Raw genomic sequence first — 23,920 nt, forward strand, 5'->3', positions numbered from 1 at the left:
TTTTTCAGAGGTTAAATAAATAAATGACACTTGCGTCAAGTGTCAAAATGCTCGAAACACAAAATCACTTCATGCTCTTAAAAAAAAATCCCATTCGCACAAAAAACCTCTGCGGTTATATTCTGTTACGATTGCAACAGCTTCCCTTATAATTCTCCCTTGCCCAACCGTTTTAGGGATGCAAGGCCTGGGATTCCACAACCTGCCTGTTTTTTTTCCAGGAGCTCCGACTGAAGCAGCATCTCCATTACAGCCCTCTGCTTTAGACCAGCTTTAACCTTCCATTTGCTGCTCCCTTGCTCTGTTCACAATCTTCCTGTGCTGCTCATGTGTGCAATATTCCCGGATTGTGACACATTACACTGTAGTATCTGTCGCAAACATCTGTCCATTGTTTTGTCTTCATTGGTCAAACGTCTTTTGTTTTTGCTCCTTGGTTAAGACTCCAGGAAGCACACAAAGGAGCACTGCCAACGCCTGAGTCAGGGCCACAATGAGGATGCCGCTTAAAAGCAGGAGCAAATGTTCTGAGATCTTAATGCAGTGCCACTGTAAGAAAAATTAGAAACACCATGATAAAAGTCAGATATGCCACGCCAGGCACTCAGGAAGAATATCCTGAGAGATCTACAGATAATGGTAACAAATTCTAAACTCAAATTTTTCATACAACAGAATCCGAAGCTGCCTGGTGGTCAAGTGCATAAATATTTTCGTCATTTGCTGAAGCAAACACTGGTGCAATTGATTTAACCTCTGTCTAAAAGCAAATAACCTAACAAGCGAAAGAAATGCCTCAATTTGTGGTTGTGCTGCTCACAGCTTTAGTTCCATTTTTACTTCATTTCTCAATATTTAAGCCTGCACCCATATACAGAAATACTTGTTAGTAGAAAATCGATCAGCTGTCCTCTTGACCACTGGTACATTTATATATTTGACGAGGACAGTACATCAAATGCAAATTTTAATTCTCCGTGTTCTACTATAATAATTTTACTTATAGGGAGAGGATTCTAATAACTCTTCAGCGGGAATCTTTGCAAGGCTTTACGCTAAATGCTAGGTCACTTGTGATTTCTTTAATTTTAAAAGGAAATAGCATTTCATTAGTCAGTAATTTGTCCCACTACGCAATACGGCAAGCGGGCGCACACAAAAAAAAAGCAATACTTCTTCAGAAAACTGCTTTTGAAGGTTGGTTAATGAATATACATGATGGAAAAGACCCCAATTAAATTGCCACTGGAGTGCTGCCATCTTCCGTAAACAAAGTTATCTCGACAGGGTCACATCTCACACGAAGATAGCAGACTGAAAATTAATTACCTACATGACATATGTCAAAACAAATTCTAAAGAGAATAGCGCCCATTTGTAGCCGTGTGTTTTATCTAATTGTTAGTATGCAAAATCTGTATTCACTGGGTTCTAAATTTATTCATTTATTCAGAACCCCTTAGAGAAATCAAAGGAAAAAATAGCTTGTTACCCTTTTCCTGCTTCCAGATGGAGGTAAGCTAAATAACACTTGTTCAGTGAGGCAGAAAATAAGTACTAGATAGGATTTTACTTCTTTTTTATGCTGGGGGAAAAAAAAGCTGATGTGACTTTCTGCTTGATATTAGAGGATAAAAATGAAACTCATTTTTGCCTTGAGAATAACTATGTGCCACAGCATATTACATCTTCTAAATAAACCTAAATACTATTGGAGATAATCAAAGGGTACTTGTTAAATTCATATGTGCTCGTGCCTGAGGAGTGACAAATAAAAATTACTTTCACGGGCAGATCTAAATTCATAAACAATGTAGCTCTGGGTGAACATGCAGTACACGTTCATGAAGGAGAATATTCTTCAAATTTCACCCCTTTCCCACAGTAATTGTTGTTGTGCACAATTGTAATAGAAACTACTGAGATCAGAGAGCCTTGTACTTTTCACGAGTTGCCCTTCGCATTTTCTCCAGAGGTAACCACACATGAAACCGCTTGAATTTTTCCAATGTCACCATAAAAATTTTATTAGGGGCGAGTACAACCCGAAGATAATGCACAGTCAATTCAAATTGGCTCCCTTTAAATTATTTATTCTTCAACATTGCCTCAGATTGAGCCTCAACTCAAATCACTGGCTAATTTCAATTCAAGCTGCCAGCCGACTGGATCCTGATCAGTGAAATCGCAATTCAAATTCAACCAGTTTCCAGCAAAGCAGAACAACAAACCCTTTGTGAACTATTCAAACTTGTTTCTCAACAGGGAAAATGAATCTCAAAGAGTTCTGGAACGGATTGTGTCTTTGGAATCACAGTTCAGCCACTTGACCACCACGCAAACATGGCCAAATCTGTGTGATGGGACAGTAAGGAGTCTCAACACCAGGTTGATGAAGGAGTAGCGCTCCGAAAGCTTGTAATACCAAACAAACCTGTTGGATTTTAATCTGGTGTTGTGAGACTTCTTACTGTGCCCACCCCAGTCCAACGCTGGCATCTCCACTATATGAAGGGAGGCAAGCCACTTTCTCACAGAACACGTGGAAAAGTTTCCAAAATTATACTTCATAAGCTTGAACACATCTTAAATGCTGATGATCCTGACTTTTTCGAGAAGAATTAAAACATCCTCAGGGAGAAGTGCCTTGTATTATACAAAGCTTTCAAATGTAAAGGAGCATCCAAAAGCACTGAGCTCATCATTAAAAAAAAATCAGGAATGTTGGGAGATTGGTTTTAAGAGGAGTTTAAAGGGAGAGCGAAGTGGAAAAGCAACAGTTAGAAATTGCAGACCATTAGGCCTAGACATCTGAAGACAGCTCCCAATCAGGGTGAAAAGGAAGGTGCAATACTCGGGAGATCAGAGGGCTGTGGGTACACGGTTACCATCCTGAACAAGTATATAAAAAAAGGGGGGGGGGGGGTGTGGTTGGTGAGGCCATGAAAGGATTTAAATAAAAGGTGGAAATGCTAAATTTTAAGTTGTGGTAGCTGGAAGGCGATATTGAACATTGAGGAAAGATGTGATGTTGACAGTTGAGAGGCTCAAATGAAATTCCTGTATCCAAAAGCAGAATCTTGTACCAACCGTTCTTGGTTCCTTTCTCAACAACAGAGGATAGGTTTCCACACTGATGCAAATGGCCAATTTTTAAGCAAGGCTAACAGTAATAGAATTTTCTCTTGTCCTTGCCAGCAGGCATGGCGTAGGAAAGAAATTTAACCTGATCTCAGCAGATCCAAGGCAGGTGGGCAGTTAAAATGCTTCTCCTCTACAAAGTTACCATATGCTACCATTTTTGATTTTAGCAGACAGGCAGTTAACCAACCCATCCAAAGCTAACTCAAACACACTAATCTGAATCTGACAACATCACCAAACTCTGACAGCGATTATAAACTTCGCCTCAAGTGGACTTGTGTAACTGTTCCACCAGGTGACCACCAGTGTGAAGAGGATTCATTAGCTGAAGAGAACCTCCAACTATTTTTTTTTAAACCTTACTAGAACACAGATATGCACAGTATATGCACAGGCACTACCCACAGAAAGTACATCTTTTTTACAATGCCTCCACACATACATAGAAGTTGTGTCAAACCTTGAGCAGCTGCATTTCATTCACAGAATAAGATGTGATTTTACAGCACTGAGAGATAATTTTAAAATAGGAACAGGGAACTACGCAAAGCCATCATCCAACAAGATATCTATTTGCCTAGCGCAATGTATGATTGATCCTGCACCAGTCAGAACAAGCTCTTGATTCAAAAATAAATAAACACCCGAGATGGTTGTAGATTTTTCTAGGACTTTGCACACTAATAATCCATGGACGTACCAAAAAGCTGGCTGTCTCATTGCGCTTTTGTTTTAAGGTGGTGGTGCATGGTTACATCAGTTGCTATGGCTTCAAATGCAGTTCTGTAACTCAACACCCAGATTCAATACTGCGTTCATACATACCTCCCAAGATATGCAAAGGTATTCATCAAATTTATTACCAATAGCTTTAATAATATATACAAGATTATACTTTGGCCAGCTTCAACTTAGGGAACCGAACAAAGGATTTCAGGGGGTGAGATTCGGGAGGGCAGCACAGTGGCCAGCACTGCTGCTTCTCAGTGCCAGGGACCCAGATTCGATTCCTGGCTTGGGTTACTGTCTGTGTGGAATCTGCTCGTTCACCTTGTGTCTGCGTGGATTTCCTCCGGGTGCTCTGGTTTCCTCCCACAGTCCAAAAGACATGCTGGTTAGGTACATTGGCCATGTTAAATTCTCCCTCAGTGTACCCGAACATATGCCGGAGTGTGGCGACCAGGGGACTTTCACAGTAACTTCATTGCAGTGCTAATGTAAGCCTACTTGTGCACTTAAAAAAGAGAATCACGGGATTTCTTAAAAATGAAACATAATATTAACAAAACAATGGAACTGAATTGCTGCAGGCTCTGACCATCAACTAGGAGTCAAAAGTATATTCTATTTGAGAAAAATACAGAAAATACTTCACCAATTTACTCACACCTGCCGTGTCATATACAGTGACTACTACAACATTCATCAATGTCAATAACATTTTTAACCGCAGAACACCTGTCAAAAATTAACTTCAGAACTGCCTAAAGTATTTCAATAGAGTTTGAAATTAAGCAAACAGGGTAGAAATATTACTGAACAGCGTGAATAATTGTACTGCCTTAAATTCTGAAGAAAAAATCTCACATCTGTAACTTTATGCAAATTACTTGCATCGCATTAACGCAACATTCATACCAGTGTAGAAGATATTTCCTTTTACTCAAAGGACTAATGTAGGCTCCAGATAGTGATTAAAAGCCAGATGTTACTTGTATATGCAATTTTCCACTAACTTTATATGGTCAATTAATGTGGTTCTTGGAATGAGTGGATGAGTAGATATTGAAACATAAACTGTCATATTTAATAACTAATTCAACTGTCTTTTTTAAGTTGGAATATTGTGAGAATATCAGAAAATCCCACAGGCACAAACAAAAAACAGTTGTCGACCATCTCGAAATTACTCTAGTATCAAATTACTTTAAACTACCTTCAAATGTAGCCGCAATAGCGGCACATTATCAAAGAGCTATTGTACTTAATGGGGAATTAAACCCTGGAGATGAGTGCATGGAATGTAGAGTACTTGCTGTGTTCCAAGTGATTATTTTGTCATTTTACATTGCAAAATAGCAGGCCATTAATCTTATTGGTATTTGTGGGATCCTACTTTGCATAAGGTGATTGCTGCGTTTACCTACATTATAACGATTCAAAAGTTGGATGTTCACTGTGGTTGTGAAAATGATTATATAAACTATAGAACAAGTGTTCATTCACAAGGTCAAGTAACCAAACTGCCACACTCTGATATCAACCAAAAGAACAAGGCAGCGTTGTCCTTCTCTGATGAAAGGTTATTGACCTGAAATGTTAACTCGGTTTCTCTCTACAGATGTTCACTGGCCTGCTGAGTATTTCCAGCATTTTCTGTTTTTATTTCAGAGTTTTGACAGTTGCTAACCATGGTGATAAATATCAGTCTGCTTCGAAACCACCCAACAGAAACGCGGTAACGCCTTGAATATCTTGGAAGAACCAATTGCACTGATGGTAATCCTTGGTATCCAATGCACTCTGCTTTAGCTAATATCACGAGAGAGTGATCTGTTCAACACTGGCAAAATATATTTCTATCTGATCATCTTTAGTTTTACACACTATTTCAAAAAAAGTCTCATACTTTCATTTCTTTGCGATCCTTTCTATCAAATGTTAGCATAAATTAAATTTATGATAATGTAATGCTGTCCGCAGTAAACATCCTCATGGACTTTAAATGATTCCATCATCTTTCAAATTCTACAAGGCCAGAAAGTCCAATCTTCGCTGACCTGACTCACTCAGCCACAATGCTGCTTCTTTTTACAACTGACAGTTACCAAATACAATGGAAATGCAAGTACACGTACTTCAACAATGCAAGCAAACATCCATCACACACACTCCATAAAGAGAGAAGACCGGCTGCTAATTTCTACCATTGTAAATTCACACACAGACTGGAAAGAAAGGGCAGGAATAAATGGGAGACATTTATGGTTAAATGTTGAAAACAGTTGTCTCATCACAGCCGCAATCACTCTATGGAGCTCCAAGTAACATAAATCGGTGTTAAAAGTTTAAAAGATCTATAGAGGAAAGGTGTTTCTGACCTCACGTTTCACTGTACTTCCATAGCCCCTGTAGAGTCCTAGGATACCCTGGCGGAGGGAAAGAGAGGAGACAACAATAATTATCCAGATAAAATTAGTCCACACTTTGAAATATTTAATTCAACAAACTGTTAGATCTCTTTTCAACAGTAATAGAAATTATGAATAAACTTTCCAATCAGACAGTAAAGTTAGGAATTGGTAATACTTTCATAGAATCCTACAGTGCAGAAGGAGGCCATTTGGCCCATCGAGTCTGCATTGACCACAATCCCACCCAGGCCCTATCCCCATAACTCCATACATTTACCCTAGCTAGTTCCCCTGACACGAAGGGTTAATCTAGCATAACCAATCCACCTAACACCTTTGGAGTATATACTTTCCCCGCTCATGGGAACTTTACAAGATTAAAGTTGGATGTTAGCAATGCCAACACCATTCAATCCACAACATCCAGACTGCTCAAGACCATGGGAAATAATACAGCAGCTCTTATAAAATAAGATCGCCCTAGATCACCTGACAACACCAAGGACCCGGGTTCCATTTCGGCCTTGGGTGACTGTGTGTTGTTTGCACATTCTCCCAGTGTCTGCGCGAGTTTCCTTTGACTGCTCCAGTTTCCTCCCAAAGTTGAAAGATCTGTGGGTTAGGTGGATTGGCCATGGTAAATGCATAGGGTTTCGGGGATAGGGTGGAGGGAAGGGTCTGGGTGGAATGTTCATTCCGAGAGTTAGTGCAGACTTGATGGGCCGAATAGCCTCTTTCTGTACTAGGGGGGATTTTATGGTTCTATGGATAAAGACAAATGCAGGTACAGATACAGATACCCAGTACAGCTTTGGAGAAAAATGATCTTGGTTACAACACACAAAACGAATGAAATGGACTCTGGAACACGATGGGGATGGGCCCTAAATGTGGCAAGTCCTGAAACATTTCAAGCTTTAGTGCAAACAGACCCCCATCGTTTTTTTTCCCTGTGTCAGGTACCAATGTAAGGTGCATTAAAATGTGTGAAACTCTCTGCTCCAACTCCAATTGCTCAGTTGGTGAAAGCAATGCACAACTGACCCATCAAGATCAGAGGTTCCAGATTCAATTCTCACTCTGTACTGAATTAATGAGTTGGTATAGGTGGTGCAATTTACTTCACAACTTTCTGTTAGCCAAGAGGCAAGAACCGATCCAGGATCTTTGCCTCTTTCTACCTGTTTCAGAGTAACTATCAGGATAAAACTGTCAAAACCATCCAAAGTTAGTAATTTAAATTGCTCTGTCAGATGGTTCCCAGCCCTGCAATAAAGTATAAACTACTTATTATGAATTGGTGAGTCAGGATCTGCAATATTTCATAATGGTAAACACTATCATCTGAGAACTTTTCTAAAAAGAAATGGTCAGTAGAAGCGTTCAATATTTAGAAGAATCATAGAATCACTAGAGTGCAGAAGGAGGCTATTTGGTCCATCGAGCCTGCACCCGAAAACAATCCCACCCCGGCCTCATGTACTTACCCTTCTGGTCCCCCTGACACTTCGGGGCAATTTAGCATGGTCCATCCACCTAACCCGCACATCTTTGGAGTGTGGGAGGAAACCAGAGCACCCGGAGGAAACCCACGCAAACACAGGGAGAACACGTGCAAACTCCACACAGACAGTGACCCTGGACCAGAAATCGAACCTGTGAAACAGTAGTGCTAACCACTTTGCCACTGTGCCGCCCCTTAATTTTGTGAAGTGATCGATCTGTAAAGCTCCCCTGCAACATGAATGCACAATCCTCAGGAGACTTAAATTGGTAAATAGCCACGAGTGGCACAGTGGTTAGCACTGCGGTCTCACAGCGCCAGGGACCTGGGTTCGATTCCCGGCTTGGGTCACTGTCTGGGTGGAGTTTGCACGTTCTCCTTGTGTCTGCGTGGGCTTCCTCCAGGTGCTCTGGTTTCCTCCCACAGTCTGAAAGAAGTGCTGGTTAGATGCATTGGCCATGCTAAATTCTCCCTCAGTGTATTCAAACTGGCGCCGGAGTGTAGCGACTAGGGGATTTTCACAGGAACTTCATTGCAGTGTTAATGTAAGCCTACTTGTGACATTAATAAATAAACTTTTACTTTTCTTAGGAGACATGTTATGGATGTGAAAAATGATTTTGCTGTTACTGGCCCACCCAACAACAGTACTCTGGCCATTAGAACCTTGCCCAGAATTGGTCAAGATTCAGTTTCTTAGTGGGATCCAACCCAAATGATTTCAAAAGTACAGAAACAAATGCATTTCCTAAATAAAAGCAGTAAATACTGAAAATATTCAGCACATCTGGCAGCATGTGTAGATCGAGAAAAACGGAGTTAGGGTTTTAGATGCATGACCTGAAACATTAACTGTTTCTCTTTCCACTGATGCTGTCAGACCTGCTGAGCATTTCCATCATTTCCTTCAGATTTCCAGAATTCACAGTATTTTGCTTTTGTAGCTTTCTTAAATGTCTCTTCAGTGTTCAAGTTCCTTAGAAATTACCCGAATAATGTACCTAAACTTCAACCTTTGAATAACTATCAGCTCAGTACATTGCTGAGATAATTAGACTATCTACATCTTTCTTGTGGCTTAAGATTGAGCTTTCCAATTAGTGATACATTTAGCTTGAATTTTTGAGCTTAGGCTTGCACTCAGAGCACTTGGCTGATTAAAGTGAACCAAATACAACCATCTGGGTTTGCTGAGACCGACCCCACTGGTTAAAAACAAGTTCTCAGACAATTTCCAGCACTGCAAAATTCAACACAGAAGATGCACCTCTGTCTCGAATCTACTATTCTTCATTTACACATCCAGATGGTGCGATGCTGCACAGACAATAATGATCATCATGTCAAGTCTATTTGATAATTAGAGTCATCTGCACACAAAATTCAATCTAATTAGCAAATTTGTCAATGTGATCTATGAGGCAAAAGACCCAGACAGATATAGATCAAAGTAAATGTCAAAAAAAAGGGAGGCCTATCCTTCAAGTTTTAATTATAATCATTCGATTGCACTGGGCAAATTTGATGTCTGATGCACGTAGAGATTGAATAAATGCACCATTTGCCACATTACAATTTGCACTATACAATCCTTGATTTTTATCATATACAAGTTAACAGAATCAAATAACAGCAGCTCAGACAAATAATTTTTAAGCATGGATTTGCCAACCAGGTTAATTCTAGCATTCTGGGGAGCCTAAAATCACAAACAAAATATGATTCTTAATGCACACAAAACTGGAAAACACTCTTCAGCTCAAAAAACTGGCTCATTCTCTCTTTCCCAGAACACCACCTTTGCCTCTATCTCCCTCTCACTCAGAAATCCTTTTCATTCGTCAGCCACTGTGCCTCACAATTCTAATCAATATTTTACATACTTTCCAAAGTGAACAGCTGGCAGATTGCCCTAATCTCACAACAGAAATGAGAGTTTTTGCAGAATAAACAGGACTCAGTCCTTGATAATCTATATTACCACAGTAAATGGAATGTAAAAACGTGTTCTGACAGTGTTCCTTTCAACGCCGCGACAAGTTATTTTTCTTCAATTCTATTGATATTGCACAAGATGGTTGTCATGGATAAATGCTTTACTCGGTTCATTCTTGATACATTGGAATGAAATTTAAGAGAAAAGAAAATACTATTCAGAATATAGATTGGCAGATAAGCCAAAGCTCATCCAAAGAACAGGGTGGGAATTTCCTCCGCAATGCTGCCATGACTCCATCCAAATGTCCCCTGAAGTAGCTTTAAGTGCAACTTGTTGTCTCTAGTTTATAGGAAGTGTACTGCTTGCAGGAAGAAATGCGAGTAAGGGCAAAAATGAAGTGCTGCTGCACTATTATAGGCGCAGGCCAGCAGTAATTTTAATCTCTGCTCTTTCGGGCCATTGAATCTGCAGATTTTGCAATTGAGGTTGTCTTGTCAGAAATCCAACAAGAAGGATCCAGCTTTTGACATCAAGCTTGGCCAGTAAAAGCAGGCAAGCATGGCAGTGAACACCAACTCCAACCATGTCCATAAAGGTAATAAGTGCAATAAATTTTACTGATTTCCCAACTTAGCCAAAGCACATGAAGATAATCAGAATGTGGAAATAAAATGGTGAATCTTTTTGTTTTGTTCATGGCATGTGGGCCCCACCGGCAAGGCCAGTGGTTAATGGTCATCACTAATTCCCATGGAGGTGGTGGTCATGAGCTGCTTCTCAAGTCCATGCAGTACTCCCACCGTGCTGTTAGCTAGAATGTTTCAGGATTTTGATTAAGGAGTGGCAATCTAATTCCAAGTCAGGATGAAGTATTGGGAAGTGAACTTGCAGGTGACAGTATTCCCATTCAGCTGCTGTACTTGTCCTTCTCGGTGGTAGATGGGAGGTGCTGTCAAAGAAGCCTCAAGTTGCTGCTCTGCATCTTGCCAAGGACATACATCACTGCCACTGTGCACAACTGGTCGTTTAAGGCAGTGGATGGGATGCCAATCAAGCAAACCTCTTTCTTTGTCCTGGATAATATCAAGCTGCTTCAGGACTGTTGGAGATGCACTCATCCAGGCAAGTGGAGCGTATTCCATCACACTCCTGATCTGTGCCTTGTAAATGGTAGACAGGCTATGGGGATCTAGAAGTTGAGTCAGTCGCTACAGAATTCTGACTCTGGCCTGCTTTTTTCGCTACAAAATTTAGGTGGATAGTCCAGTAAGTTCCTGTTCAATGGTAACCTCCAGGATGTTGGTAGTGGAGGATCCAGCAATGGTTTAGTCCATTGAATGCCAAGGGGAAGTGATCAGACTCTCCCATCTTGCCCTCCACATCATCAACACCATGTACTACTTTTATGAAATCTCCCCGAGGAACTACAAGACCTTTCACATCTTTCTTCCTGCAGAGCGAACATAGCAAATTCACATCCAAAGGAAGATTCAATAGTGGTCATCAAGTGGACAAAAAGTGGTGAGAAACACTAGGAAGGGGCACAGATCTGTGACTGTGAGCCTTGAAAGTTTTTTTAGTAATTCGTTGTTGGCTAAAATGCAGAATGATTTGAGTAATGCTGGGAAATGCCTGCCCGAAACAAGTTTCTGAATGGGAACCTTAATGAATGCGGAGAAAACCTAATGAATGGACTTACGTGATGGCAAGGCTATGGGTACAGCTCTTGGCTAAAGCTCCCATTTACTAGCTGCCTGCATCAGGCTGTCGTGAGCTCTTCAGGATTACTGTGTGACAACAGCATGTGCTCCACTGGATCAGTGCTGAGCAGAGCTTGGAATGACTCAAACCACAGTCAGGATCTATTTCCCTCTTACAGCTGCCTGAGACAGCCCACAAGGGGATGTTAACCAGGATGAAAATGCAGCCTTTGGCATTTTACCCTTTTCTATCATTTCCTTATGCCATAACTGGAAAAATGCAACCTGGTTTATTTTTCAATTTGATAATATATACCTTAAACATAGCCACTGCATCAAAGGCAATAATTACTTCTGGGAGCAGAGGATCAAGGGAGCGCGAGGCTCGGACCCTCACTTAACTTCGGGGAGGGGAGAGCACCAGGCCTGCACAGGACACTCTTCTTGGAGTGGAGAATAAAGGGAGTGAGAGGTTCAGGGACCTGCAAGGGACAGCCGCCAAACAAGGCGCTCAGTTTGAAAAAGCCAAGAATGAAAATCATAGGAAAGCAGTAAGCAGATTGGTTGGTTAGGAACTAAGATTAGGGACAATTTAAATAGCTGAAACTTAAATAACTAAACAAGGTAACAGTTAGGGAACAAAGCTAGGAGGATAAAGGAGTAAAGAAAAAGTGAATCTAAGAGCGTAACCAAGTGATTAAAAGACGGAGAAAGAGCGGAGTGCAAATTTACATTTCCTGAGGAAATCTAAACAGCTGTTTGAGTGAGTACAGTTGGGTAGGTACTTACTACCACTACTGGTTATAATTGTTAAGATACCATTCTGTGATTCACTATTTACAAGAAACATATTCAATAATAAAAGAATGAGGAAAAGGCCCTAGTTGATACTATTTGACATTAAAAGGATTAATTTAATTTATAGTGGTAAGACATTGCACGAGAACACCAAGCTGTGGTCTGCTCTTCATGCTCCATGTGGGAGACCAGAAATATTTCCGGTTCCAAGGACCAGCATGTGCGCAGGATTTGTCTCCAGCTGCAGCTCCTGGAAGCTCAAGTTTCAGAGCTGGAGCAGCATCTGGGGACACGGTGGAGCATCCACAAGGTGGAGTGCGTCATGGGCAGCTCGTATAGAGATGTGGACACACCGCTGGCTCAGACTCCACAGGCAAGAAGGGAATGGGTGACCACCAGGCAAAGCAAGAGAACTAGGCAGGCAGTGCAGTAATCTCCTTGGCAAAACCGATATAGTTTTGGACACTGTTGAGGAGAATGGCCTCTCAGAATATCAGCAGCAGCCAAATTCGTAGCACCACAGCTGGCTCGGCTGCACAGATGAGGAGCAAAAAGCGTAGAAATGCGATATTCATAGGGGATTCAATTGTGAGGGGAATAGATAGATGTTTCTGTGGATGCAAAAGAAACTCCAGGATATTATGTTGCTTCCCTGTAAGGTCAAGAGTGTCTCAGAGCGGTTGCAGGACATTCTGAAGGCGGGAGGTGAACAGCCAATTGTCGTGGGACACATTGGTATAAACAAAATAGGTAAAAAAAAGGGATGAGGTCCTAAAAGCAGAATAGATAGAGTTAGGAAGCAAGTTGAAAAATCGGACCTCAAAATTAGTTATCTCAGCATTACTACCAGTGCCACATGCTAGTCAGAGTAGAAACAGAGTGAATACGTGGCTGAAAAGATGACATGAGGAAGGGTGTTTGATTCCTGGGGCATTGGGACCAGTTCTGGGGGAGGTGGGACCTGTACAAACTGGACGGATTACACTTAGGCAGGATCAGGAATGATGTGCTTGGGGCTGGGGGGTAGCAGGGAGATGGGAACCTATGTAACGATTGGGGGAATTCATAATGGGGAATAAAATGGTTCCTAATGATTGGAGGGTAGCTAATGTAAGCAAGCTTTTCAAAAAGGGAGGTCGAGAGAAAAGAGGGAACCATACACTAAGCCTAATGTCGGTAGCAGGGGAGTTGCTGGAGTCCATTATCAAGGATTTCACAGCACAGCATTTGGAGTGTAGTGGTATAATCAGACAAAGTCAGCATGGATTTACAAAAGGGAAATCATGCTTGACAAATCTACTGGAATTCTTTGATGTAACCAGTCGAGTTGGCCAGGGAGAAGCAGTGGATGTGGTTTTAAACTTTCAGGCGGCTTTCGACAAGGTCTCACATAGCAGATTACTACGTAAAGTTAAAGTGCATGGGATTGCAGGTAATATCTTGAGATGGGTAGAAAGCCGGTAAGCAGACAGGAAGCAAAGAGTTGGAATAAATGGGTCTTTTTCCTATTGTCAGGCAGTGACTAGTGGCGACCGCAGGGTTCTGTGTTAGGACCCCAGCTGTTTACATTATATATTAATGATATGGACGAGGAAGCTAAATGTAATATCTCCAAATTTGTAGATAATACAAATTGGGTGCAAGGGTTAGGTGCGAGGAGGATGAAGAGATGCTTCAGCATGATTTGGACAGGCTGAGTGTGCAGGCGTATGCATGGCAGGTGCAGTATAATATGGATAAATGTGAGGTTATCCACTTCGGTAGCAAAAATAGAAAGGCAGATTATCTGAAATGGTGTAAATTGAGAGAGGTGGATAATCAGCGAGACCTTGGTGTCCTTGTGCATCAGTCACTGAAAGTAAGCGTGCAGGTACAGCAGACAATAAAAAAGAAAAATGGTTTGTTGGCCTTCATGGCGAGAGGATTTGGGTACAGGAATAGGGATGTTTTACTGCAATTGTATAGGGCGTTGGTGAGGCCACATCTGGAGTATTGCGTGCAGTTTTGGTGTCCTTATCTGAGGAAGGTTGTCTTTGCTATAGAGGGAGTACAGCGAAGTTTTACCAGGCTGATTCCTGGGATGGCAGGACTGTCGTATGAGGAGAAACTAAGATGGTTAGGATTATATTCATTGTAATTTATTAGATTGAGAGGGAATCTCATGGAAACTTATAAAATTCCAACAGGATAGACTCAAAGAATTTTCCCGATGGTGGGGGAGTCCAGAACTAGGGGTCATAGTTTGAGGATAAGGGGCAAACCTTTTAGGAGATGAGGAGAAATTTCTTCACTCAGTGGTAAATCTGGGGAATTCGCGGTCACAGAATGTAGTTGAGGCCAAAACGTTGTCTGAATTCAAGAAAAAATGAGATATAGCTCTTAGGGCTAAAGGGATCAAGGGATATGGGGGAAGGTGGGATCAGGGTATTGAACTTACTGATCGGCCATGATCATAATGAATGGCGGTGCAAGCTCGAAGGGCCAAATGGCCTATTCCTGCTTCTATTTTCTATGTATGCTTCTATGGAATTACACTTACCTCACGCCTTATCGTATCAACGAAAACCTTGTAGGTACCCTGTGAGGGGCAAGCTTGGGCTCGCTGTTTGACAACTTCCGAAGGAACTCTAACCAGGCATGCAACCTGTAAATAATAAAAACGACACATCAAACACAAATAGATCTGGGTCAGAGAATCGATGTGACTTTGTACAGTGAGATCACATTCCCAACAGAACATGCAACTTTGAAATATGACATTAAAAGAAAGTCAGCCCTCTACTTTTTTGACCTCAAAGGCACAGCAGATTTATTATACGTTCTATGACCCAAGTGTCATTACATTGACACAATAAGAAAACTTGCATGACATGAAACAGCTAATCTTGGTCTTTTTTAAAATATTCAAGGATGTCCAACCTTTGAACCTGGGGCCAGACATACATGCCAAAAGTAGTGAGTGGGATGGATATGATTACATAGAAATGAGAGACTTCCATATAAAATATGAGGTATAGACAAGAATGCCTCTCCCCACCCCCTCCCCAGGTTGAAGATAATTCATTCTCAATTCACAAAAAACATTCCCACCCAGATAAATGCAAAAAAAATGCCCCATGGATTAGTTCAAATTTAGTGATATTGACTTAAGAATAAATATTGGCCAAAACACCAGGGATAACTCCCCACTTGACTTGCAAATATGGTGTTATGGGATCTTTAATGTCTATCTGAGAGAGCATACAGAGCCCTTGTCTTAATCTTTCATCCATAAAACAGCACCTTTGACAGCGCAGCACTCGCTCAGCGATTCCACCTCGGTACTTGTGCTTGTTTCTGGAATGCGATTTGAACCCGCAATTTATTGACCCAGAGGAAAGGGTGTTTACCAACAGAGCCTCGGGTGATTTAGTTTCATTTAAAAGCATCATGCAAGTAACAATCCTTCCATCTTTTCATCAGCAGTAAAATTTCCTAGTTAGCTCTTTGATATATAATGACATTGGGGGCTTGGATTTTTCCCCATTCAGTTTTCGTTAGCAATGCAAGTTAACTTCCTGATGAGTCCTAGCCGATGTGGACGAGCAGTAAAATTAAGCTCAGCAGCATTACCTAGTTGAACTCTGGTTCAGCTCATCATGCTAAATGTCGAAAAAGCTAAACATTAGCTCAGACCAACCTGTAAGCATCACCTCTAACATGAGGCTGATATAATACAGCTTATATATACTAATATCAAACTAAAATGAAATGAGTATAGGATGCTTATCAAAGAGTTTCATACATATCTGCAGATTTAAACCAGTCTTCACACAAAATAAGAATGCATTCATTTGTAATACTTAGTTTATTACTTCTGTTCCACCTCAGATTAAATAAAAACTGTAGACTCCACAACTGAGCAGCAAATTATTGTATGACAGATTAGTCAATTTTTCTACAAGACCTGCTACAAAAATCATTTACAAACAGACTGGCCTGTTTCTACTATTGGATGTTCTCCATCAATTCTCCCAATGAGCTTTGAAACAGGACACTAATCTTTCCCACTGTCAGCCATGGTTCAGTGCTAGCACTCTCACCTCAGTTCGAAGGTTGCATGTTCACACCCCAATTGCAAAGACTGGAGCATATCATCTGTGCAATTATATTATTTAGTGCTGTGCAGGCCTTTAGCGGAATGAAACATCCCAAGGCTCTTCACAGGAGCGCAATAAAAGACAGTATGACACTGAGCCACGCTTGGTCAAAGAGCTTTATTTCAAGAAGTGTCTTAAAGGAGGAAAGAGAGGTGGAGGGGTGTTTGAAAATAATTCCAAAGCGGGGGGCCTAAGCAGCTGTAAACACAGCCATCAATGGTGGAGCAGTTGCAATCTGGAATGCTCAAGAGGTCAGAATTAGAGGAGCGCAGCTATTTTGGAAGTTGTGGGAATGAGGAGATTACAGAGATATGGAGGGTGCAAGGCCACGTGGGATTTGAAAATAAGATGAGAATATTAAAATCAAGACATGACTTGACCAGGTGCCAATGTAGGTCAGCAAGCAAAGGAGTGGTTAGGGAACAAAAAGTGCTGAGAACTAAGACATGGGCCGCAGAGTTACTATTTCAATGAGCAGCAATTTTAGACAATAGTTATCGTGCAACTTGATAGAAGCATAGAAACTAGAAGCAGGAGTCGGCCATTCGACCCTTTGAGCCTACTCCACCATTCATTTTGATCATGGCTGATCATCAAATTCAATATCCTGATCCCCCCTTCCCCCCCCCCCCCCCCCCCAATTCCCTTTAGCCCCAAGAGCTATACCTAATTTCTTCTTGATAGAAACAAAGAAATTGGGAAAAAAACTAACAGACTATCGGATCATTATTACTTTACTATTTATGGGATCCTGCTGTGTGCAAATTTGTTGCTATGTTATTACTTCAAAATGACATAATCGGATGAAATGTGTTTTAGGGTGCACTTAGGTCATGAAAGGTTCCACATAAATGCAAACCTTTCTTTTCATAAAAATACTAGTATTTGCCTTCAAGGCTGCTAAGAAAACACACCACATATGGATAATTGACAGGTAATATAATTGAAAGAACAAAACCAGTGAGGCAATGGGTAAAGGTGGAATAAAGTTTAAACAGAAGGTCAAAGAATGGTAAAATGAAAGAAAAAGACAAGGAAAAGTCAAATGGAAAGACCAATCAATTCCTTCTTTTATTACTTAACATTGAAATGACAATATGGAAAGAGGGTGCTCAGTCCAATCATACTCTTCGCATGGAGAGTAGCCCAAATCCCATGTACCTGTGCCATTCCCATATCCCTTTAACCATCAACTTACATATTCTTAAACGTTCAATACTTTTTCTGATATAATCACTAATGCTATGACATTTTGGTCTCTCAATTCTCAATATTTAGATGTTCTCCAGCTATTTGTTTTAAACTCCTTTACCACTTCAAACAGTCTGTTTGGAAGTACTCTGTGCCATCCCTTCATAACGCTATCTGTATTATTCAGCCTGCAAACTCATTTGTGCTTAAACTAAGGTATCAAACGTTATTCTAGTTTGATACTGTTGTGTATAAACATGGTCTCCTCTGCACATGACTAGGACTTCATCTCTCTAATGTTTTCCTCAGATTCTAACGAAATAAATTTGTCCAATTCTATAGACAATAAAAGATCAATGGTAACCTATGTATCTGCAATTAGAAGCAGTCTGGTGACACTTTCCAAAAACCCAAGTGAGAAGAACAGCAATTTAAATTCCTGGCTTCGTGTTTTTTTTGAAATTTCTTACAACCAAAGATTAATTGTCTGTACACTGCATCTATTATGAAAAGCGCACTTAAAATAATAAAGGGATATTTTAGCATTCATATCAGTGAATTGCATCACATTTCCATCAATCTCCTCACCCATTGGGAGACCAGTCGAAGTTCCTAACCTATTCATACAGCACTTTGATCTTAATCCAAGGTAATCACCGCAACTGTCAAACACGTGCTTTGAGATTTCAAATGGACAAAATTATTTTAAGTCAAAATATAGTTTGCTCCAATTATACTTGCATTGCTGTGAATAAAGCATATCAATCTTAAAAACACTACAAGCCAAATTAAGTACATTTTAGTTGCTTGTAGGCTCTAATAATTTTTCTACAAATCATCCCAACTCATCACTGTTCCATTGATACAAACTCAAGTCAAATGTGAACACATTTGGTAACTGACTTGACTTGTCACATCCTTTGTGGATCTAAAAAGATAATTTCAAGAACACCCAGAATTCTTAAGGTTAAGAATAACTTGTGACCTCAATATGCCAAAAAAACAAGAATTGCCAACTTTTGAAGTAGCATAAATATTTATAGTATTTCACACTTCATGTCACCGCATGTCCTTATGCTGGCTTTTTTATCTCTTATTAATATGGTGACAAGGTGAACCACTAAAAAGTCAGTGATGAAAAGCAATCTCTCCAGCTGAGGAGTACAAAGGAGCCAGCAGGGACTCTTGACTTCAACAGTGCAACAATTTCACTATCCAATGAGGCACAAAGTGGTCAGCAGGCCTTTCTGATTTCCACAGCATTCTGCATTTCTTTTTTGAAATTAACTTTGATCTTTTTTACAGTTGAACCAGGTCTACAGGGTCTGTTTTGAAGAACAAACTCTGTCCAATCTCTAAATTCCACTAGAGAATTTGGGCATTTGAAATACTTACAATATTCGCCATTTATGATAAATGTAAACATTCTATGAAGCACAAACGAAAGTTTATTATTCTACAGGGACTGTGATGTTTCATTTTCCATCCCTTTCTTTTCCATCTCTCTTTCAGTCCTGCTTTTGTGCATTCTCAATATCTTAGCTGGAAGAGGTACAGCATTAAGAAATTCTGATTTGGAAACTAATTCTGTTCCTGAATTTTCTCAGAAGCAAGAATGTGAAAAATAGTTTTCCCCCAAAATAACTCTTCCCTATCTTGAAATATTAATTTGCAGCAACTGATTACTTCATGTTACCTGTAATCAGTTTGTGTTGAAGAGCTATTTAAAGCACGGTAAATATTTACTGCATCAAGATGACACAAATGTATCAAAGATGGTGCAAACAGAAGTACATAACACAAACTGTAACACTGATTTCAAAGCTTCTGTGCAGTGGGTGAGAAAACCTACACAACTTAAGGATGTCAAAGCCACATGTGAATTTTCAACATTTTACTTGGAGTGGGATAAACACTATAAAAGGGAAAATATTTATCTACAGGCAATTAAAAATTTTCAGACCACATACACTTTTTGTCCACAAATTAATTCGTCATTTCTTTAAAATAGGAACAGGAGTAGGTAGTTTTATTCAGCTGGATCAGAGTCAAACTGTATTGAAGTCCATTCACCCACCATTACTCCATATCCTATGATACACTTGCCTGACCAAAATGTAGCTTTCTCAGGCTTGAATATTTCAATTGATCCTGCATCCCCAGAGAAGTACTTCCTGAATTCGAAGCATCATGAATAAAGCATATCAATCTTAAAAACATAGCTAAATAATAAAAATAAAGCTAAATGGGGCCCCCCTCAATTTAAAAATGTAAACATTTATATTGATTACCACGTATAAATGGTTGCCTGTCACAACATAGTTGCAGACATACTACAACTGGAGGTGCTATGGTTGATTCAAACAAGTCCAATTGCACCTCCAGTCAGATTACTTTTTTCTTTACTTCTCATTTACTAACTTTATCCTTCCATTCTCTCAGGCCTTTGCCATGCCCCCACCGCCACATGCAGCGCCTCTCCCTGCTCCCCGACTAACCCACTTCCACCAGTGATTCTGTCGAATTCCCACTGCCCTTGCCTCTACCCATCCTGGCCTTCTTCAGAAAGAAACTACTTTGGGCCTTCTGCCTCACTCCTTGCTAATTGACTCATTGCAACAACATTCACTCCGAACCTATGCTTAAAATTCAGACTCTCAGTCTACCAAAAATTCATCTTCGAGCCAGTGGCTCTGCTCTTCTCAAAACAAAATCTGCAATTAACTCCCCAGGTTGCACCCAATCCCACTGTCACTGAAAAGAGTTTAATAATTTAACTATAAAAACATATGAACCGCTGCACTCTTTGTCTAGCTGTCCTCCAAACAGCTTGTGCAGTCATCTGCCTTAGGTTCGACCATTACCTCTCCCACTTCATCTGAAGTGCAGCACCATGTAACATCACTCAACTCTACCCTGGAACGTCAAGTCTGAAAGTAAATGATGACTTTGCTCCAAGGAATGTTTACCAGCTATAAAATAAAAGTATTTCCAACACACTGACTACACCAACACGTTTCTCCCTCCCCCCCACCCCCACCCCCTCCCATCCACTTCCTTCTCTGCAAGGCTGTCTTGTAAAACTTACAATTTTGCCACAACAGATTTTAACAAAAATAAAATTGCAGCTCTACCCACACAGGCTGCTGGAAGAGAATTTGCAAAATAGCCAAACTCTACAGCAAGATATACATGAGTGGATCTCCTTTGTACGACAAAATGGCCTCTCTCTTTATCATCTATTACCCAGTTGCTAATCTTTTCCCTGCCCTTCACCGTTTCTCCGATTCTTTCTACTTCGCTGTCTCTTTTGCTTCTCTGCTCGTTTCTTCGTCCTTGCTTCCCTTGGAGGGAGGAGGTGATGGTGGCTTTTCTGGCACAGAAAAAAAACCTGCTAGCTCCTTTTCACATCGACTTCAGTGGTCCACCCCCATCTTCTCAGGGCAATTAAGTTTGGCCAATAAATGCTTGCCTCAATGATGCCCACGTCATGGAATGAACAAAGAAAATTGCATTTTCCAACTTGAGCTGCAAGGAAAACATGGTATGCAGCAAACATTTTTCTCAATGCTTGCAACATATTTTCCACCCCAATGCCCTGCTCACTCCTATTGCAATGCCTCTGTTTTAGGACTTTCAATTTCCCTCCTTCCCATCTATTGTTGCCCCTACAAACTTCAATTACTACTCTACGTCTTCCCTTGGAACTACTGATTAACATTTTGCATTGATCCCCCCTCAGCCCACACATTTTTCCCAAAAATATACATTACTCAGAAAATTTAACGTTACATTAAGTGCAATACACGAGACACCTCATGACGGATCACATTTACAATGTTAATTTGATTTATTATTGTCATGTATTGGGGTAGTGAAAATTGTTTCTTGTGAGCTATACAGACAAAGCATACTGTTCATAGAGTACATAGGGCAGAAGGAAAGAAGGTGCAGAATTTAGTGTTACAGTTACAACTAGGGTATAGAGAAAGATCAGCTTAATATATACAGTGCGGCCCTGTTATAACGCGATGGTTGGGGTCCATAAAATGTTGTCGCGAAAAAAGCGGGGTTCAAGAAAATCAGCGTTCAAACTTACCCAATGTTGACCTAACATCCTAACTATTTGAGTGTCTTTGTGTTCAATGTTTCCATTCTAGGTCTGCCTGTCAGTTGTGAAGGAAAATGATCTTGAAATGTTTTCCTGAAAATCTTTAATTGCTGCACCCCTATTCAGTGTGACATTAAATTAGGTCCCCGAGGAGCAGGGCGAGAAGCAAAGCAGGCCCGCTACCGTTTAGAGATAAATTTTCACTTCCCGAGTTACCAGCCAGCGCTGACATGCAGGGCACTGCTAATGCCCCTTCCACCACATCTCTAACATCTCTCCCTCAATCAACAATCAGACATAATTCAGCATGGCATAAAGTGCATTCCCATTGATAAACACTAATGTCTGTAAGCACCAATATCGGGTAGTATGTTCCGGCCCCCTCAGCGTGCTTTGATGATGGAGGTGGCCTGCCATTGGCCGACAGCATGATCTTCTGGTCCCACCGATGTCTACAGTGTTTTGTGGCTCACCCACCCCACTGCTGGGGAATCCACCTCGGGGGTGGGGCACCCTTTGTACCACGAGCAGATCACTCACTTTGTCGCCAAATATTAATTAAATTTAAACGCTAGATCAGTTTACTATATTCCTCCAAGAAATAAATTTTCTGCATGTGTAATACAACATGGTGGTAATTGGTCAATTTTGAAAACTCTTCAGTGTTTTAATTGTTCTGCCTATGCGACGCTCGGTTAGAATTTACTAAAGCATGTAAAGTGACAACCCTCCAAGATAGAACCATAGAATTCCTATTTGACCCGAGTCTGCACTGACTCTCCGAAAAAGCATCCTATCCAGGCCCAACCCCTGCACTACACCCCGTAACCCTGTGCATTTGCCATGGCTAATCCCCCTAACCTGCACATTTTTGGAGTGTGGGAAAAAACCGGAGCATCCGGAAGAAACCCACGCAGTGACCCAAGGCTGGAATCGAACCACGGTCCCTGGTACTGTGAGGCAGTGCTAATCACTGTGCCGCAGTGGAGACAAAACAATGACGACACAATATAAATCATTCCAATTTCTGAAAGGTCGTGGACTGCTCAACTTGGTTAGTATTTAGACAAATGGCCAGATGAACTTAAACGTTTAATTCAAAATATTGAAGGATTTTGTGGGCACAATACTTCATTATGGTGAGCAAAACCCTTGTATTTGGAGTGTTGGTGCATGAAACAAAAAATAACATTGTAAAAACTAACCTATTTGGTCACGCCATTATCCTTCAACATGAAACTTCCACACATTGTGGGGGTGAATCTAGCTTGATTCAAAATTCAGCAAAAACCACAATAGGAAAGTGCTGCCAGATGGACATAGTGACCTCCAAGTCAGAATGGAGAAATGGATAGTACACCAATCATGCATGCACTGGAGGCCACACTGCCATAAGTTATTCCAATTGACTTTTACACACACAATTTAGAAGCAACTATTCTTCACTCAATTAGTTTTGATGGAGAAGTAATTCACTGTTTGTGTAATTATTCTCCACTCATTCCATTTTACAGGAAAAAAATCAGCATTCATTTACTGGGAGAAGCTGCTTCAAAGGCTGGTCACAATTTGCGTCTATGACATTTTTTTAAAGTTTACATTGCAAATGTTTACTTTGCTGAGTAAATACATTGCTTGCTGCAAAATATATTCTTCTCTCTAAGACCTGCCCTGCTTCCAAGTCACTGTAATGCCAATAGGTATTCTGAATCCTGCTCCCAAACAACATTTTCCATCTCCCATATTCTATTCTTGTGCATTCGTCACCAAGGCAAATTGTAGATTGTTTTGGCTTTGAGCCTAACAAAAGTATTAATATTGGCATGGCAAAAATTAGAGGAGATAGCCCAGTGAGATTGTGACGCAGGAAGCAAGAATCATGTCAAAGAATGGAGACTTGAGAGGCAGAATGAGGAAGGACAGAGTGGGAGACTGGAGGTGGATAGAAATCCCAGTCACTGGAGCAAATCTCCAGAGACATCATCATACTGGTCTGAATAGCAGAGAACGATAACCATAGGATTCTTAGTATCTAGTATTATATATACCATGGATGGACACCCATTTCAAGGGCACCCCAGAAAAAGCCACGGTGGTGTGACTGGACCACTGGATTTCTTGTTAAAGAGGTAGTGTACAACTTCAAATATTTCAATATTTTTCTACTTGAAGAGTTGCATGAGAGAAATTAAGGGTTAATCTTATCTGCAGTACTTATTCAATTATCTGTAGCCATGTCCCATGATACTGCTCTCTTTAT

General features: G+C 40.6%; 1 protein-coding gene across 1 annotated transcript in view; it reads right to left on the reverse strand.

The window, feature by feature from the left end:
* The window catches only part of slc25a26 (solute carrier family 25 member 26), a 237,683-nt gene that overhangs the window by 159,272 nt on the left and 54,491 nt on the right, over positions 1-23,920 (reverse strand). The window contains exons 4-5 of the mRNA XM_078209491.1: positions 14,759-14,863; positions 6,246-6,293 (exon numbers count right to left, since the gene is read on the reverse strand). Coding sequence (XP_078065617.1) covers positions 6,246-6,293; positions 14,759-14,863 — 153 coding nt within the window. The remainder of the gene's footprint in view (positions 1-6,245; positions 6,294-14,758; positions 14,864-23,920) is intronic.

The sequence above is a fragment of the Mustelus asterias genome, chromosome 3, assembly GCF_964213995.1.
Source record: "Mustelus asterias chromosome 3, sMusAst1.hap1.1, whole genome shotgun sequence".
NCBI lineage: Eukaryota > Metazoa > Chordata > Chondrichthyes > Carcharhiniformes > Triakidae > Mustelus > Mustelus asterias.